This window comes from Anthonomus grandis, chromosome 5, assembly GCF_022605725.1.
Source record: "Anthonomus grandis grandis chromosome 5, icAntGran1.3, whole genome shotgun sequence".
Lineage (NCBI taxonomy): Eukaryota > Metazoa > Arthropoda > Insecta > Coleoptera > Curculionidae > Anthonomus > Anthonomus grandis.
Window position 1 is genome coordinate 3565416 of NC_065550.1, and position 18142 is coordinate 3583557.

General features: G+C 32.4%; 1 protein-coding gene across 1 annotated transcript in view; it reads right to left on the bottom strand.

The window, feature by feature from the left end:
• The window catches only part of LOC126736811 (uncharacterized), a 410403-nt gene that overhangs the window by 357843 nt on the left and 34418 nt on the right, over nucleotides 1–18142 (bottom strand). The window contains exon 2 of the mRNA XM_050441363.1: nucleotides 3583–3847. Within this exon, the coding sequence (XP_050297320.1) occupies nucleotides 3583–3847 (265 nt within the window). The remainder of the gene's footprint in view (nucleotides 1–3582; nucleotides 3848–18142) is intronic.

The window sequence follows — 18142 nt, forward strand, 5'->3', positions numbered from 1 at the left end:
AATGATATTATGAATGAATGCCAATTCTGGGGTCATCTATTATCTTATTTATATGCCTAATATCTTTGGATCGTTAAATTACTATAGAGTGTAGATCTTTTGCTTTTGCTGATAATACCCAATAGTTCTGTTGCTTTGAGACGGATCTTTTATTATATATATATACCATCTATTTCCACTTATTCGACAATTTGAAAATACCATCCGGTCCCAGTATAATTTGTGCTCGTTGTTGTCAAGTATTTGAGGATACTTGTATTATGATATGATGTATCATAACACAAGTATACTTTTACCTAATGTCAAAAGTTAGCCTTCTTGCTCACTCTTGATATTCTCGCTACCAGATCCCGTCATTTTTATATTCTATTTCATACGTCACACATGTCACGCTGTGAACATCAAGCTGGATGACCTACAAGAGATAAATAAACGACTAAATCTGATCTAAAAAAGCTGCATTAGTTCGACGCTGCGGTGTTGACGTAATACTGTCGAACTTTATTTCCTAATTCAACTTCTTATCTTAGTACTAGAACGACTTTTTACCCGGAGTTCTCAAAGTTTACGTGGTATTGAGTCGTCCGTTTAAAATATAGCTCAATGAATTTTGGATATTTCAGTGTTTCACACAAGTTAGAAATTTGCTACAATTGTTTGGCTATATCTACTATTGCTTGAATTGAATAAATTAAACTATTGCTTATTTCACCATATTTCGAGGCAAAATACGTGGTTTGCTCAATGGCATTTTGCGAGTGATATTTTTTTATCTTTGTTAAAATCGTTCGGACTTTTCTCTGCAAATTTTGATGTTGATCTTAGTGTATCCTGCAATCCAAAAAAATGCCAAGTTTATTTTTCACGAGTAAAAGTTATGACAGAAAAAACATGACAAAACCTTTAAACCCTATAAGAAAGGATATCATTGCCAAAACGGTAATATGAGCCAAATGATACCTCTTTAGAATGTCCGTTCAGTTCCCCATATATATTACTGCTTAGTATTTGAAAATTCATCCATTTATTTAAAGAATATGTGACTTTATAATACTAACAATACGTTTAACGAAAAATACACAAATCGATTTAATTTTACTTCAAAACTTACCATATTAGTAAAGTTAATATTCAAGCTGCTCTCGGCTATCCTCTATACAGTGATATAGGTTACCTTTAGGCCGTTGTACACACTGGTACATTTGCGGTGTCATTCCGTTTTACATTAACATACATTAATGATTCCTTCTTGCAGAACTTTCAATGTATCAGGGACCGTAAACTTCCGTAAGATCTAGGGATCTTAGGTCTGGTGACAAAGGAGGCCACTTAATTGCACCCCTTTAGCTAATCTAGTACCCTGAAACATGTGATTTCAATAATTGCGGACATTTGTCGAATAATGCGAGAAGCTCCTTTTTGTTAAAAAGTCAGTTCTTGTTCATTATATACAGAGTGATTCTCTATGGTGGTTGTTAAAGCTGGGTTGACGATATCCCGTAATAAATCCATGTATATATTTGTCGCCTGTTAAATTTCCAAGAAGGAAAAAAAACCTACTATGAAACTTTCAAATATACTAGCACAGAAATTCAACTTCCTTGTAACGATTCACTAAACCATTCAAAAAGGAATTACACTCATTCGAAAAACACTTATTAAAAAAAATTTGCAGCAATCGCTTGTTAAGTCATTATTTCGCCAAATTGGCAGCACAGATCAAAGTCGCTTCATTTAGTTTTTGCATTAACCAAATCTTAGAACTTGAAAATCTTAGAATGGAATTTGTAAGAGTCATGCTCGTGGCAATGACTAATTTTCTTACTTCTTTTGCGATTTTCTTTTCTTTTTGTAGTATCCATCGTAATTTTCTTCCAATACTGCTATCTCCGCAAGATTATTTAGTACAGGATTAATAAACTGCCTCTTTCTGCTATGAACAGAACCTCTTTTAGAAAATGAAGCCACCAATTCGCAAACTATTTTTCTAAAAACATGTTTATCAGTATGCCTTTGGTTAAGCAGCTCTGTCACTCAATTTTTACATTTTTTGTTTTTGAAAAAAAGCTCAATGATTTCTACTTTTTTGCATTTGAGTACGCCGTAAGTGACAAATTTAAAGGTTTAAGAATTTCCAAAAACCACTTCAATCATAAGTTACTAAATAACTAATTAGCCCATCTAAATAGAAAACACTAAACCGAGAACATTACTAAAAGGAGCCTAAATTATTTGCAAATCAACAAAAATAGTGCATACGGATTTAAAGGAACATTGACGAAAACGGTAAGTTTTATAGTAAAATTAAATCGATTTTTGAATTTTTCGTTAAATTTACTGGTAGTATATCAAAGCTCCATATTTTCTACAAGAGTAGATCTTTTTAAAGCTACGCAACAACGTATAAGGAATTAAAAGTACTGTTTAAAAGGGATCATTTAACATCATTTTCATAAAAAAGCCGAAAAGTTCTATTGAAAAGTATATATATATATATGTATATATACCCTGTATATGCTTTCTGTAATACAGGATATATTATATTTAGATATATTTTTAGGATCTACTACTAAGTACGTACGTACGTACGGCCCAATGTTTTTAGCGGTAGTGGGCGACATCATTTCTACTATCCGACAGATAAAGATAATCGGAGTTGCAATGTTTCACATAAAAGTTCTAAAAAAAACGAGGTATAGCAAAAGTATTGTAACTACTGATCACTTTGAGGTAGAATATTGGTAGTATCATAATTGCATAAGATAAGGATAAAGCTATAAGTGCGAATAATTATTATTTTTTGAAAGTGTTTCAGTAAATTGTAATGAATTTTTAAAACAAATTAATATTTATTATTCAAAGCGATGTTGGACAAGAATTTCGAAATGTTTTTACTTTTGAATAGTAAAAGTTCCTCCCTAGACGCAGCAAATTAATTATTATAGTAATTTATTGATTATTCCAGCTTGTACGGCGTAAAGAGGCAAGTTATTGGCCGACATTTTGGATCTTGAGTGTAGTGACCCTCTTCTAATAACAAGTAAGTGGTACCTTCTATGAGAAACTGGCATATCATTAAATAGAATGGTTAGTTGGCATTGTGTTGACTATTGTTTCTTAATCCCTCCTTTAGTTTTTGGTCTGATCGGGACCTGGTGCCTTCCACTTATGTAGTTGCCTAATGATGCTAGAAACTTCTTTAACCGTTAACGATTCGTTCTTCATTTGATAATATATCTGTATTTTTGTCGTTTATAGTAATAAATCTTGCATTAAGGTTACACTCGCCTGGAGTTGTTAGTTAAGTACTCCATATTTTGAAATCTTTTCAATGATTTATGACAGTTTTTCGATAATTTTTAATTGTACTTTAGATACACTAAAAGAGACAGATTACGGAAAAGTTTTCTACATAAAGTATTAATATTTTTTCTTAAATTTGACGCATAATACAATAAACTGAATTAAAGGAATAATTTAAAAATATTTTCAAAGCAATAAATACTTTTACTCAGTATATTTGCGCCTAATTGGAACAGGCCAATTGGTTAGTACTTAGGTCAAAATTCTTTTTATACATACATTGAAGTTCTCCCTCTTCTAAACCAAAATGAACTCCATAAGTCAGATTATCCTTATTTGGGCCTTGATCCGATCCCCAAACTAACTTAACGCTATTTCCTATTCCAGGTAGTACGTAGCTTGTCAAAATTTCAACACTAGAGGGCATATTCGTTTTTTGTGTAGTCGCTTCAGGTGGAGGTGGTAGAGCGGTGGTGGACATTATGGTAGTCATTTCTTGAGAGAATTCTTCGGTTATTTGCGCTGTTGTATGTAAGCGTGTTATCTATAAAGAAAATGTTTTATGATAAGTTATTAAGTTTGTATCAGTTCTTGTTAAGTCTTATAAGACTTTTCGAGCAATAAATCTAAAATTCTGTTTAAATTTTTAAAATTTATTTCTTTAATTTTACATTTTATTATCATTTTTCGTGTAAAATTGCTCATGTAGCCACTATTCATTTGTACCATATCCTTTGAAAGAAAATGCGTTCTTTCTGATTCTGCAATAAAAAATAGAAAAACCCTAAACCAAATATTAACATTGACGGATTCGGGCATTTTTGTCAGAAACAGTCCATTTCATTTTTATTGAATTTATTCGGTACTTTCCGGATACACTGTATACTTCTTCCCTATTTTTGTTTAAATTTTAATACCGTCACGTATATTTACGTACACGATTTTTTGCCACACAAATTTCATTAATTCGTTCTCTTTTATCAATTAACATTAACTTTAATAAACACCCTATTTAAATCGATTCAATGTGTTTTACTTCTGAGTGAGTAAGTCTGACTGAGACAACTGACCATACAGAGAACCCACGAAGCCGGCCTGATAGTTTTCCTTTTTTCTATCAATTAATTTAACAGAGTTTCTGTAACCTATCAGATCTAAGGTGTTGTTGTTTAAACCCTTAAAATCAAGACTGTCGAACAAACGCAACTCGCCAAAAATACCTCCTGTAAACCGGTTAGTCTTTCCAGAGTATTTATGACAACCCACGTTGGGCGCCAATTTGTTTTGATTTTTATATTATATTTTTATATTCGTCGTTCTGTATATCACAAATTTACTTTTCGAACAGACGTTCACCACTTCAATTTACGAAAAAATCTTTAGCGATCCATAAACATAGGAATAAACTCTTCAAAAAATAATTTTCCCATAAAATATTTGACGCTACTTAATCCCTTACATTTTGATATAGTTAATATTTTGAAATTACTCCGTATATTTAAAGCAAGAATAAAACAAAGTTTATTAGAACATCAACTAATATCGGCTCTAGAAATTAATAAGTTAAAGTCGAAAAATTATGTATATGAAGTATTTTTAAATAACTATGGATAATATTAATAAATATTATTATTGTTATTATTATTATTATTATTATTATTATTATTATTATTATTATTATTATTATTATTATTATTATTATTATTATTATTATTATTATTATTATTATTATTAATATTAAAATAAGTTAATATTTAAATTAAAACGAGTCAATATAAAAAGGAGGCACATACCCATAAATAAGGTCGTTTATATTTTGTGTCGGCCGAATCAGGAAAACACTAGACATTCTAACTCTGTCCTGTGAAAACATGTAGACGTGTAACTTTATTTTATCTTGCTGCCTATTATGTTTTATATTTTTGATACTAATTTGTTTTCCTTAGTTTTGTAGTTAGTTGAATATTTTATTTACCGATCATATAATGCTTGACAAATTTTAACAACAGCAATTTAAAACAATTAATTTCAAAACAAAAAAGATATCACGATAATTTCCCGGCATTGATATTCAAAGTTATGGTGAATGTAACCATTTCCTTTGACATTACACTGAACTGTTTATTATGCAAAGTAAAGTATAATTTTACACAACCCGACCCTGAATTTAAACACTCAATAAATGTAGGTCACATATCGTGCAGGATGTTCTTGCGTATCTATTTAATCCAGGGACATTTTTGTTTATAAATTTCTAAACTTTAGATTAAATGCTCCCAGGATATGACTCCAGTATGAAACATCAACTTAGTGAACTGGCCAACGCTTGCGGTTTAAAGTTAAATGCGGTCAAACATGCTTTAATGTATTTTGAAACTTTAAGAGATATTAGGTTAAATATTTGCTAAAATAGGTTAAATAAAACTTAAAAATTAAAAGTATAATTGCACGGTAAATATAAATGTAAAGTAAGTACTTATTTAATTGGAAAAAGAGGAGAAAATTCCACTAAAAAATTAACTTAATAAAAAATATATTTGAAAAGTTGTAGAGATTTAGAAAGAGTGTAAAATAAGTGACAGACAAAGCTTAATCACATTAGGCACAAAAAATATTCTTGAAATAAAAACTATTACTTATAGCATTAAAGAAATCTTGTCTTTCATATATGGCACGTTTATTTCAAAAGTGACAACTCAAAAATTATGATTTTTAGCACAATCAGCGAGATAATAAAAAGACTATATTTCAGGAAATTTCTATTGAATAACCCTGAGTTAATTGCTAAATATCTCCAATTTTAATTTTGAAGGTTAACGTGGTTGCAGAAGATCTGTGTAAGTGGCTTAACACTCAAAACTTAAACTCCTTAAAACCATTTTATTTGAAATTGTCAAGATTTTTTGACTCAAAAGGTTATAGCTTGTCCAAGCGTTAGTCTGGTAAGAACCAACGGTTATTGTCAAAAATGTCAAATGACGTCAGGGTTAAGGCTATTGCTTAGATAGGATATTTATAATATTGCGGTCAATCGGTTATTTGTTTACATGTATATTCCGTGGCGCTGTATTGTGTACCCGGATGTTGTTTTTAAAGTTGATGATGGAGTTTGAACAAAGCCCACTTGTGGTTTTACGGTTCTTAAAAAATATAGGGCCTAATACATTTTTGTATATTTTGGCAAATATATATTATAATATAGTAGTTTTTGTTTGTTTATACAATCCGTTTTCAATTTTTTTTACTTGTCAGCTGTCAACCACATATAACTTTCCTCCTAAGCAGGGCTGGGATTCTAAAATCACGATTCGACACGATTTCTCGATATGACTGATTCTAAATAAAACTTTCAGTCGTGAGTGTCTTGCGGATTGCCTAGTTTTTACCGATTTGTCGACGACACACTTGGGTATATCGTATACACCAGACGATATAGCTTCTTCCTTTTTTAATACGTGCATAATGTGACAGTATCCCTTTTTAAACGTTTTTGTTTCATTTATTGTTTACCAATAGTCATACCAGGTTTTCATTAGTATATCAAGAAGCTTTCTTAAACACAAGAACTAATAGATTTAATTTGTCTCTATTTTCCACAACCTTCTCTTAATAATAAAGGCAGAGGAAGTAGAGTTACCATTGAATGGGCAGTTTTAGTATGTCAAGATTTTATGCCACAGATTGTTACCAAAGAATCATTGAACAAGATTCTAAATTTGGAATAAGCGAAATGACTACAAGTCGTTGGATCCATAAAATTACTGAAATTATTGACAATCACCTTGCTGTCCGATTCATTAATTTTTCAAATACAAGAGATTAGAGAAATTAATAAATTAACATTTATAGAGACATCCAATTTCTCTGGGGTTATAGGTTATATTGATTGCACCCATGTTGCCATATTAAAACCAAAATTAAATGAACACAACAGGTTTTTGTGATTTTCCATGAATTCAATTATTATGTTCCAATGGATAGAAGTGGTTTTAAACGACATTTTTTTTTATTTTAAAGAAATAATATAGGCATATATTTAAATAAAAAAACGAAGGCGAAAAAAATTACCAAAATAAATGAAAATTCTTAGTGTTTATCAAAAAAACAGACAACTGACGTTTTCAACTGTCAAATATTAGGGAAAATAACAAATATATACCAAGAAACCTAAATCAAATCGAATAAAACGAGTTTAGCCGACGATTGCAATTTAGAATCACTCTTCTCATCACGACTGAGTCGCGATCGAATTCAAAGTCGTGATCGTATCGAGATCGAGTCGTGATTTTAGAATCCCAGCCCAGGATTACTCGCGGTTAAACTGATACGTCATTTGACGTCTCTCGGTAAATACCAAATGTCGCTTGTATAAAGCGGTATTTACTTTTAGTTTTAACCACCCCTCGCTTGCTCACGCATCTTTAGTGCAGGTATACACGATCCGTTTTCAACGGGTGTGGTAGAAACGGATGCGTTTCTACCGCATGGGATATATGCGATATACACTGCGTTGAAAACGGATATGCACCAAGAAAAACTCCAAAATTTAATTGCTTTTATAGAGAGACTTTTATAGAGAGATAATGTCTTCATTGCTAATAATTATTTATGGTCTTGAAGCAGAAGATCTTTTGCGAGAGTCAGTATAACGTAAACATTGAGGCATCCATATTTTGAAAGTAATTTTTTTACATGGATCATCATTTATTTACTGGTCAATATTAGAATGCATTTAATTAGTCAAAATTTATAATATTATTATTATATCCAATAAAAGTACAAATGGAAAACCTTCTATCTAATTTAACCATTTATTCTGCATAAATAAAGTACACTGTATAATACAAAAGAGTGATAGCATGAAATAAATAATAAATGCCTTCTATGAATTTTGAATTAATTCTTAATTTGGTACACAGATAACTTGTCACTATATACAATTTCATGTCTTTATTGTTGATGTTGTTGTATGTCTTCATTGTTGAATCTCCACAATTGTTCAATTCAATCAGTATTGTCTAGCAGGCAGCAGTCAGGGAATGTCTTGTGTGATGGAAAATATCATAGCCATTTGTCCTCATCCATTCTGTGAATAATTTAGGGAATCACTTGCTGAATTATCCTTTTGTTTTGTTTTCATGTCTTATTCCTTATTAGGGGAAAAGACCTTTAGTACTTACCTTAGGATTGGAAGTGTTCTAGGAAATATAAGAATTAATTGTGTTAATTTATTTCCATATTTTATTAAAAGAAAACAAGCACAATAAACATTTCACTGTCATTTTCTTATAGGTTATGTTTGACATTCAATATTTGGACATGATCTTTAAGTCAGAACACGGTAAGTCTGGGTAGCTGCATGTATTGCAACAAATTAAAAATTTTATTTCACTAATGCTGTGTCACCGATAAAGCTTTCCTATGGAATTGAGTGATGTGTATGGAGGATCATTGACAAGTCGGATTCTCTGTCTATTGATAAGTATTGAAGGGAGGATTAACTGACGGAGATAGATTGTCACTTCCTGGACTCTCTGGTGCGGGAAAGCGAAGTGCGATCATTAAGAAATGTCGGATTGAAGTTACCGGCTAAAATTTTGGATTAAATTTTACCATCCGCTAATGTAGTGTTTCATCGACAATATTTGGAGTATTATCCGAGCATAATATTTTTGGAAAATTCCATTCGGGAGATTTCATTTTCGTAAATCAAAATTTGATGTTTGACTTTATGTCGTTTCAATCTTCTCCACCTGTGTCGCCTAATTGAAAATCCTGTTAATTCAGGGTAAGTTTATTTTACTTCAATTGTATACAGAGCTATGGGATCAAACTTGGCCTACACTTAAAATTTGATCCTCGTTTTGATACGTGAATGATTTACATGTCCCCACAAGAAAAAATCGAGCGACGTTAAGTCGGGTGACCTAGGAGGCCAAGAAACTGCTCCACCTGTGGCAATCCAACGGTGCCCAAACCGCTAAGCCAAATACTCGCGTACTTGTACAGCAAAGTGAGTCGGCACTCCATTATGCTGAAACCACATTTGCTGTCTAACGTTTAGTGGAACATTTTCAAGGAGTTCTGGGAAAACTTCCTCCAAGAAACGCAGATAAATAGTTAGTCCTGTTAACCGTTCCGGTAGAAGGTATTAGCCCAATTAAATAATCATCAACAATGCCTGCCCATACGTTAACAGACCAACGATTCTGATGTTTTCTTGGAAAAATTGCACAAGGATTTTATCGTCTCAAACATGGCTATTCCTACTATTAAAAATACCGTCTCTTGTGAAAGAAGCTTCATCGGTCCATAAAACACATCGTAAAAAATTTGGTTGTGCAATGATGTAATCCAGAAGCCATCGAAAAATTGAGCGGTACTCGTATTTATATTCTTAGCGACGTCACGTATGCTATTTGATGGTTCATCGGCAACTCGCTGAAGCACCTCTTCTTCAAATTCAACCGGTCTTACGGTTCCAGCAACACCAGTATCATGCATCTTGGTCTTAAACATGCCTGTCTCAGTGAGCCGCCGATGAACCGCAATAAACTTCTTGTATCCAGGATGCTGTCGTTCGGGATAACTAACGTTCATGATACAACCGCGATGCTGCTCGTGCATTACAGTTTGTTGCTCCGTATGCCAAATGCATATCCGCCAATTCTTGATTGGTAAAGTTTTCCATTATCAATAAATGTTTAAAAATTGTAAGCTATAAAATTTTTAAACATGACATTGAGAATGGACATTGATAAGCGTTGATTTTAAACAATTGTTGTTATGGTATCATGTACAAAAGGTAAAAATAAATGCAGCAGATCCTATTTAGGTAATTAATGTTTTTTATAAATTTTAACGCGTCTTAGGGCCGTAGTGACGCATTTCCGGACATGGGTTTCTATACTCAAATGGATTCTTCTGTTGCACTGAACAACTCCCAAAAGTTTGATCCCATAGTTCTGAAACATCCTATATAGGGATGTATTATAGGGATCATGTGTTTCTTCGATTTTTTTTAATTTTTGCTAAATTAAGACCAACCAATTCCCTCGCATCGTATTTTCCTTGCAAATTCTTTCTGAGAGTTGTTACACTCAGAGAGTACGGAGCATGGGGCACCGTACCACCTACGGAACCTGACGGACGGCCATTTTAGCAAAGTATGTAATTATTGTTTACTTATTTATTAATAATTATATCCTGTCAACCTCTTTCATCAATCATTGAATTATTAAATTAATATCATAAAGTGATAAGTTTCATAAGACTTTAATTATCTTTGTAAAGTGAAAAATTCTTGTAGTTTAAATTGAAATAGAATGTTCTATATTCATTTCTCTGAAAAGTAAATGTATTATGTAACTTGTAAGCTGCCCGCAATTGCGTTAAGTAGTTGAAACTTATAAATATAATTTTAATCAATATTAAATTAATATAAGAATTACATTTTAATCATTCTCAAGTCCTTTTAAAAAAAATCTATCGCACTTCTAAATTACAAGCTAAGGACGCTTGTTAGTTTATTAATTAAGTAAATTCTAAAAAGTTATTAGAGAAACCGATCCTGACATAGCTTGGTTGTTTCATTCTTTACCTATTTAGCTGAATAAGAGAACTGAAATGATAACTGCTTAAGAGACTTAAGGGTAAGCCCCCTTCTCCTGATTGTAAAAAAAACTAATCATTATTTTGAAATTTACAGTAACAAGTTGGATTGTCGGACATACCTCATGGACCTGGGGTTTGATGGAGTATCTCATGCCCGGCTGAGTTATGAGTTACAGTGAGTTACAAGGTTAAGAGGAATTACTTTGGTAAGCTTATCCTTTCCTTCAGTATTGACCTGAGTATTATTAGGGATTGCATTAATTACCACCTCGATCATTACTCCACCAACTCAGGTAGTTACATAATTTAGCAGTGAATATTATATAGCATAACTCAATCCATATATTTTTGTTTTAGCAGAATAATGATAAGTTTTTTAATTAATACAGAATGTTTAAAAAATCATTTGACCAATTTTTAACTGTGTTAAAACAAGATATTTTGTGTAATAATTTAGGTAAAAATTACTAAAAACGCGCTTTACAACCGGAACGTGTATCGCGATACATTTTCCGTCGTTCGTCGTTCCTTGCTACTGCAGCAAGCTGCTTTGCTCTTCTGTCGATGCGGTGCTAACGCATCTTGTATCGCCTCTTATTTAAACCTAAGTGTTGTCGTACCAATGCGGTACCGCTGCGTTTGTACCATATACAGGGTGTTTCACTTTTTTGTAGTAGGACTTAAACAGTATTTAGAAAAATTAATTTTAAGTTAGGTTTCTCATATAAATATTGATCGTCAAACTTTTTGTTTCTGAGATACAGGGCGTCAAAGTTTCCCAAAAAAAAAAGTTTTTATTTTTTAATATCCGAACTATCAAAGATATTGAAATCAAAATTGGTATAAACAATTCTAGGATAAAGGGTCATAATCGTAAATAATGTCATGTTTCTACGTTGACCAGTGGCGGAGATATGACTAATTAATAATGTTAATGTGACTAAAAAAGTAGCACGCCACTGGATTAAGTCGATTAAACGATCATTTCTAAATAGTGTATTTAATTGTAAACAAAAATGCCTTCTTGATATTTTTTCGTATCTGACTCCGTTTTCTCCTCAAATTGGGTTGTAAAAATCACTTAAGATTTGAAGATAAATTTATTTCAACCGTCTAATAAATCGCAACATAGAACAATACCACAAATACTTATAACTTATTTATAACAAACAACAGATTACAAGAACACAACAAACAATTAACAAATTTAAAGAAGGTGTTCGAAATGTGAACCATTTTCTGCAATACATAATTCACATCGCCGAATAACCCAACGTGAAATGTTATTTATATTAATTTATTTTAATAATTTGAATAGTGTGCCGTGAAATAAAAACAGTGTCATAAAATGTAAATGTCATATTAGTATTATCGTGTCAAATTACAATTGCGTTCTCAAAAAGTGTTATTTGTTTATTTCTTCTTATCGTTTTTGTATCAAAATGCCATTTATGTTTTCAAATCAAGAGTTAGCGGATATCCACTTTATTTATGGGGTTGCAAATGGAAACTCCGCTGAAGCAGCCCGGGAATATATGCGCAGATATCCGATTAAAAGGCATCCACATCCTTTTGTATTTGTAAGAGTCCATCGACAAATTATTGAGAATGGTTTAGGCAATGTACGAGGAAATGAAAATAATGTAAATTTTCGAATAGAGAGAAATAGGCAACAAATTTTGCGTGAGTTCAACAGAGATCCTACAACAAGTATTAGAAGAGTTTGCGCTGGTTTAGGAATTTTAGCTTCCCGTGTTTACCGAGTGTTAAGACGGGATCATAGACGTCCTTATCATTTGCAGCCTGTTCAGGGATTACAACCAGGAGATGAAGAACAAAGAACTGCATTTTGTCGTTGGATTCTTAATGCAGCTAATAATACTCCAGGTTTTTTAAATAACGTGTTGTGGAGCGATGAGTCGTGCTTCACTCGGCGTGGAGTGGTCAATTTCCATAATCAGCACATTTGGGCGCATGAAAATCCACATGGAATTCGACCAAGAAACTTCCAGCATGAATTTAGTGTTAATGTCTGGATTGGTATTTATGACAATCGACTTTTTGGACCATTTTTTTTGCCACCACTGGTAAATGCTGCAGCCTTCTTGGAATTATTAGAACGGGAGCATGCGAATATGTGGAAAGATATTCCTTTAAATTTAAGGAGACGGAGTTGGTTCCAGCTTGATGGTTGTACTGCTATGATACCCATTATCCAGAAAGGTGGATGGGTCGTGGAGGGCCGGTAGCGTGGCCTCCACGATCCCCAGACTTAAACCCCTTAGACTTTTCAGTATAGGGATTTTTAAAAGAAAGAGTGTATGCGACACCTGTTCCAACAAGGGATGACCTTATAAATAGAATTAGGATTGCTTGTAATGAAATAGTACCATTTTTAAATAACATTTCACGTTCGGTTATTCGTCGATGTGAATTATGTATTGCAGAAAATGATTCACATTTAGAACACCTTCTTTAAATTTGTTAATTGTTTGTTGTGTTCTTGTAATCTGTTGTTTGTTATAAATAAGTTATAAGTATTTGTGGTATTGTTCTATGTTGCGATTTATTAGACGGTTGAAATAAATTTATCTTCAAATCTTAAGTGATTTTTACAACCCAATTTGAGGAGAAAACGGAGTCAGATACGAAAAAATATCCAGAGGGCATTTTTGTTTACAATTAAATGCACTATTTAGAAATGATCGTTTAATCGACTTAATCCAGTGGCCTGCTACTTTTTTAGTCACATTAACATTATTAATTAGTCATATCTCCGCCACTGGCCAACGTAGAAACATGACATTATTTACAATTATGACCCTTTATCCTAGAATTGTTTATACCAATTTTGATTTCAATATCTTTGATAGTTCGGATATTAAAAAATAAAAACTTTTTTTTTGGGAAACTTTGACGCCCTGTATCTCAGAAACAAAAAGTTTGACGATCAATATTTATATGAGAAACCTACCTTAAAATTAATTTTTCTAAATACTGTTAAAGTCCTGCTACAAAAAAGTGAAACACCCTGTATATATAAAGGTCTCTTGGAACCTTTTTATATATATATGGTTTCTACCGCCTCCGTTGAAACCGGATCTTGTATACCCGCACTTAGACCTCACGCCTCCGCGACCAAGGCCAAGGCAAGGAGGCTTCTCTCATTCATAGATAAAGAATATATGTATATTGGCTAAAGAATATATATTGGACCGCACTGCCTAGAACGTAGGACCTATAAGCCCCTTATTAAATATAATCTGTTCTTTTTTACATAATTAGTTTAAAGTATTATAAAATTTAAACCAAACATGTAAAAAATTAAATGTAAATATTAATTATGTAAACATCACCTTTTGAGAAAAATCAAAATACCTAGTAAATCCCCTTTTGAAAAGAACACATTTTTTTCAATGTTATTTACTAAGGATATAGCACAATTTGTTTCGGTTTATGATGGTCAAAATATGAATTTTAGCACAGATAAACGGATTCAAGACTTAGTATAACAAAACCCAAAAATGTAAATATCCCCTTTTGAAAAGACACTCCTCAAGTAACCTTTGAATTTTTTGTTATTTTTCAAAATAGTTTGTAAAACTATTAATAAACCGTCAAGTCATATAAAAAAAGTATTTAAAATATTTTCGAATTAGGAAGAAGTTTTGATGGTATTACATAGCTAAAGATTTGCAGGATAAGAATATTTTATTTATATTTTTAAATTTTTTGCTCAAACTAGGTATTTTTCAAAAAAAGTAGGTCCTTCTTGTTGTTTTTATTGTTTTTTAATTTTAATATTCATAACAAAGTTAGGTAGAATATTGAAAAGAAGAAACGAGCTCAGAGATTAATTGATTAAACCTCAGCTCCTAGGTATATAAAACAAAATTTATTAAACCTCAAGTAATTTATTGTATTTAAAACTTATTGAACTTAAATTAAATTAAGTATATCAAACGGTATCATTACAGATTTAAGTTCATATTTCTTTTAAATACGCGAATAAGTCTATGTTCTTCTTCTTTTCAATTTTTTGAGCGTGTGAGATTATAATTTCAGAATTAAAAATATAAAACTATCGATTAGGGTAATAATAATCGTACTCTTGCATAATAAGCAGTGCTGTATTTTTCCATTAGATTTTTTACGCACTGGTGAGTAAGAAAGAAAGAAAGAAAATGTGCTATATTACGCAAGAATAATCTTGTATACAAGCATCCTACAAGCTAAAAAAACAAAACAAAAATATAATCTAAAAAATTGACAAAACAATGAACAAATTTAAACTTGTTGACAAAACTAGAGAAGAAAAAAGGAAAAAAAAAACTTTCCAACATGTCCAAGGTTAAAACCTATCATTAAAAAAGTCATCCAGGTTACAATATGCCTTAGCCAATAAAAGCGACTTTAATTCTCTTTTAAATTTCTTAACATCCGATATATGTCTAACACATAGAGGAACATGATTGTAAATTTTTTTACTTATGTAAATTAATGACTTTTTAGTAAGGAAAGACGTAGGAATAGGTAGGGGAACATCATTTATACGACGAGTCAAATGGCCAATGTCAGAGGGTAGTTTGGGAATTTTGTGAATAAGAGCAGCTGTTTCTAAGATAAAGAGAGAAAAAAGAGTTAGGATTTTTTCAGAAATGAAGAGGGGTTTGCAAGAATCTCTTAACTTAGCAGAACACAGGTATTTAACTGCTTTTTTTTTAATCTCCTCCCAGCTCTTGTTTTGCCATTCTTACTGCAAAACATCCGGAAGATAATTTCCCAGCTAAATGTAAAATATGATCTTCAAACCAAAGGAGACCATCAATGGTAATTCCTAGGAACTTGCCGCACTCTTTATTCTGCAAGAGGGAATTTTCGTCAAACATCAGACCCTGAACGTCGTACTTAAACTCCATAATAGACGTCTTTCTTACATTAAACACGAGCCTGTTGGAAGCACACCACCCTGATAAAATCTGAAGGTCTTCAAGGATACAAGTCTTAATATAATCAGAATTTTTATGGCTCCATAGTATGGTGGTACCATCAGCAAACTGAACCACCTTGCCCTGCAGTTTCAATGAACTCAAGTCATCCACATACAATAAAAACAACAGTGGTCTTAACACTGAACCCTGGGGAACGCCGCATTTTAGGGATCTAGAAGCAGACAAACGCCCAGACACTGTAACCTTCTGAGTACGATTTGATAGATAGGACTCAAGCCATCGCAACGCTACGCCCCTAAAATCATATTTATCGAGCTTAAATAACAGTATTCCATGATCCACACAGTCAAATGCTTTGGATAGATTACAAAACACTGCCGCCGATGGCTCTCCAGAATTCAAGGACACATAGACGCTCTCCAAAAAGCTAAAAACAGCATCATGAGTCCCTTTACCGGCTTGAAATCCAAACTGATTTGCAGACAAAATGCCATTATGATGTAAAAAGGACAAAATTCTGCTTTTTGCAAGTTTTTCAACTATCTTAGAGAAGGTAGACAAAATAGAAATGGGACGGAAATTACAAGGCTGATCCAAATCTCCACCCTTATGAAGAGGGATAACCACTGCCTCTTTTAAACATGAAGGAAAAATGCCATTATGTAAAGAATTGTTTATGGCAGAAACTAAAGCATTTAAGGCTGAATCAGGCAAAAAGAGTAACAACCTCGAAGATATCCCATCAGCGCCAGATGATTTATGGTTTTTTAGGCGTTTGATTTCATTTTTTACTTCGGTAAGATCGACAGAATGAAAGAAAAATGAATGCTTAACCGATATTTGTTGAAGATAGTGTAAGAGATCAATGTTACTACGAATGCCCTTGAGCAAGATATTAGGTATATCACAATAATAGTCGTTTAAAACGTCAGGTCTTAACTCCGGTTCAGATACTTTTCTATGGCAATATCTAAAATCATTAATAATCGACCAACACTCTCTTTGCCTATATGATGACATATTTAAGCGATCCCTATAATAATTAGATTTTGCTGTTAGTTAAATTTAGTCAAAAAACGGAGGTTTTTAGCTGAAATTCTAAGGCCTCTGGTAACCCATGGTTTTCGTTTCTTAGCTTTAAGCCTCATTTTAGGAAAGCACTGATTGATCTTATCACACAGAAATTGAAAAAATAAAGTAAGTGGGTCAGAAGCCGTTTCAAGTGCATTTCAATTTACCGAAGCTGTGGCAGCAGAAAAAGCATATAAATTTCTCCTGCTGAAAATTCTTCCCATATAACGAGATGAAGATGATACAGTATTATAGGGCATTATAGCAAGAATAGCTTCATGGTCGGAAATACCAGATGGGAGTACTGTGCATAAAACGTCATCAAAATTTGTACAGAAATAGTCAAATGTAGTTGCAGATGACGAAGTAATTCGTGTGGGAGAAAGAACGTGCATTTTCAAGTCGTAAGAATTTAAAATACTTAAAAGAGAAGTACGTGGCAAGGTTTCATCAGTGTAGTGATATTAAAGTCATCAGCCAATATAACCTTAGAGTGTAGGGACAACTGGGATAAAAGAGAATCAAGTTTGTCCAAAAACAAAGCAATATCTCCTGTAGGTGGCCCATAAACACAAAGAATATATAAATTAAAACGCTTACAAAAAGAAAGAGAGAATTCAAAAACATTCTTTATCAGAAGATTATCATACTTATCAATATTACAAAAAATTGTTTCAATTGTTTGCCTAGCCAAGATCATGGTTCCTTTATGTCACCGAACATAAACTAGAATAGAAGGATCACTCTAAGCGCCTCCCAAAATGTTGCCTTTCTCACTCGCTTTCTGATGCTACTCTTTTTTGCTGCCCGGTGGCGACTGCGTTATACAGGGGCGTCTTCAATATTAGAACTATAATAGCGTTGTGCGGAAATTTTGTACTTTAAAAATGCCGGCGATATGTTGCGTAGATGGCTGCAGGAGTAAAAGGGGATATACATTTTTTTAAAAATAAAAATAGATTAGTTTACAGAAAAAAATACACGCTTTTCTTCAGTATTTCTTAAATATCTCGGAAAATTGAGATCCTACAAAAAAATTCAAAAAGTGTCAGCGATTTAGAGTACATATTTTTTTAAATCGTGATTTTAATCTAAAAAAATGCAAAATTTTTGGTAATATTCTGTTATTAGTGGTGGTTTTTAATAGTGAAAGCTATCCGATTTATTATTAGTTGCATTGCAATCATTTGGATGATATAAAT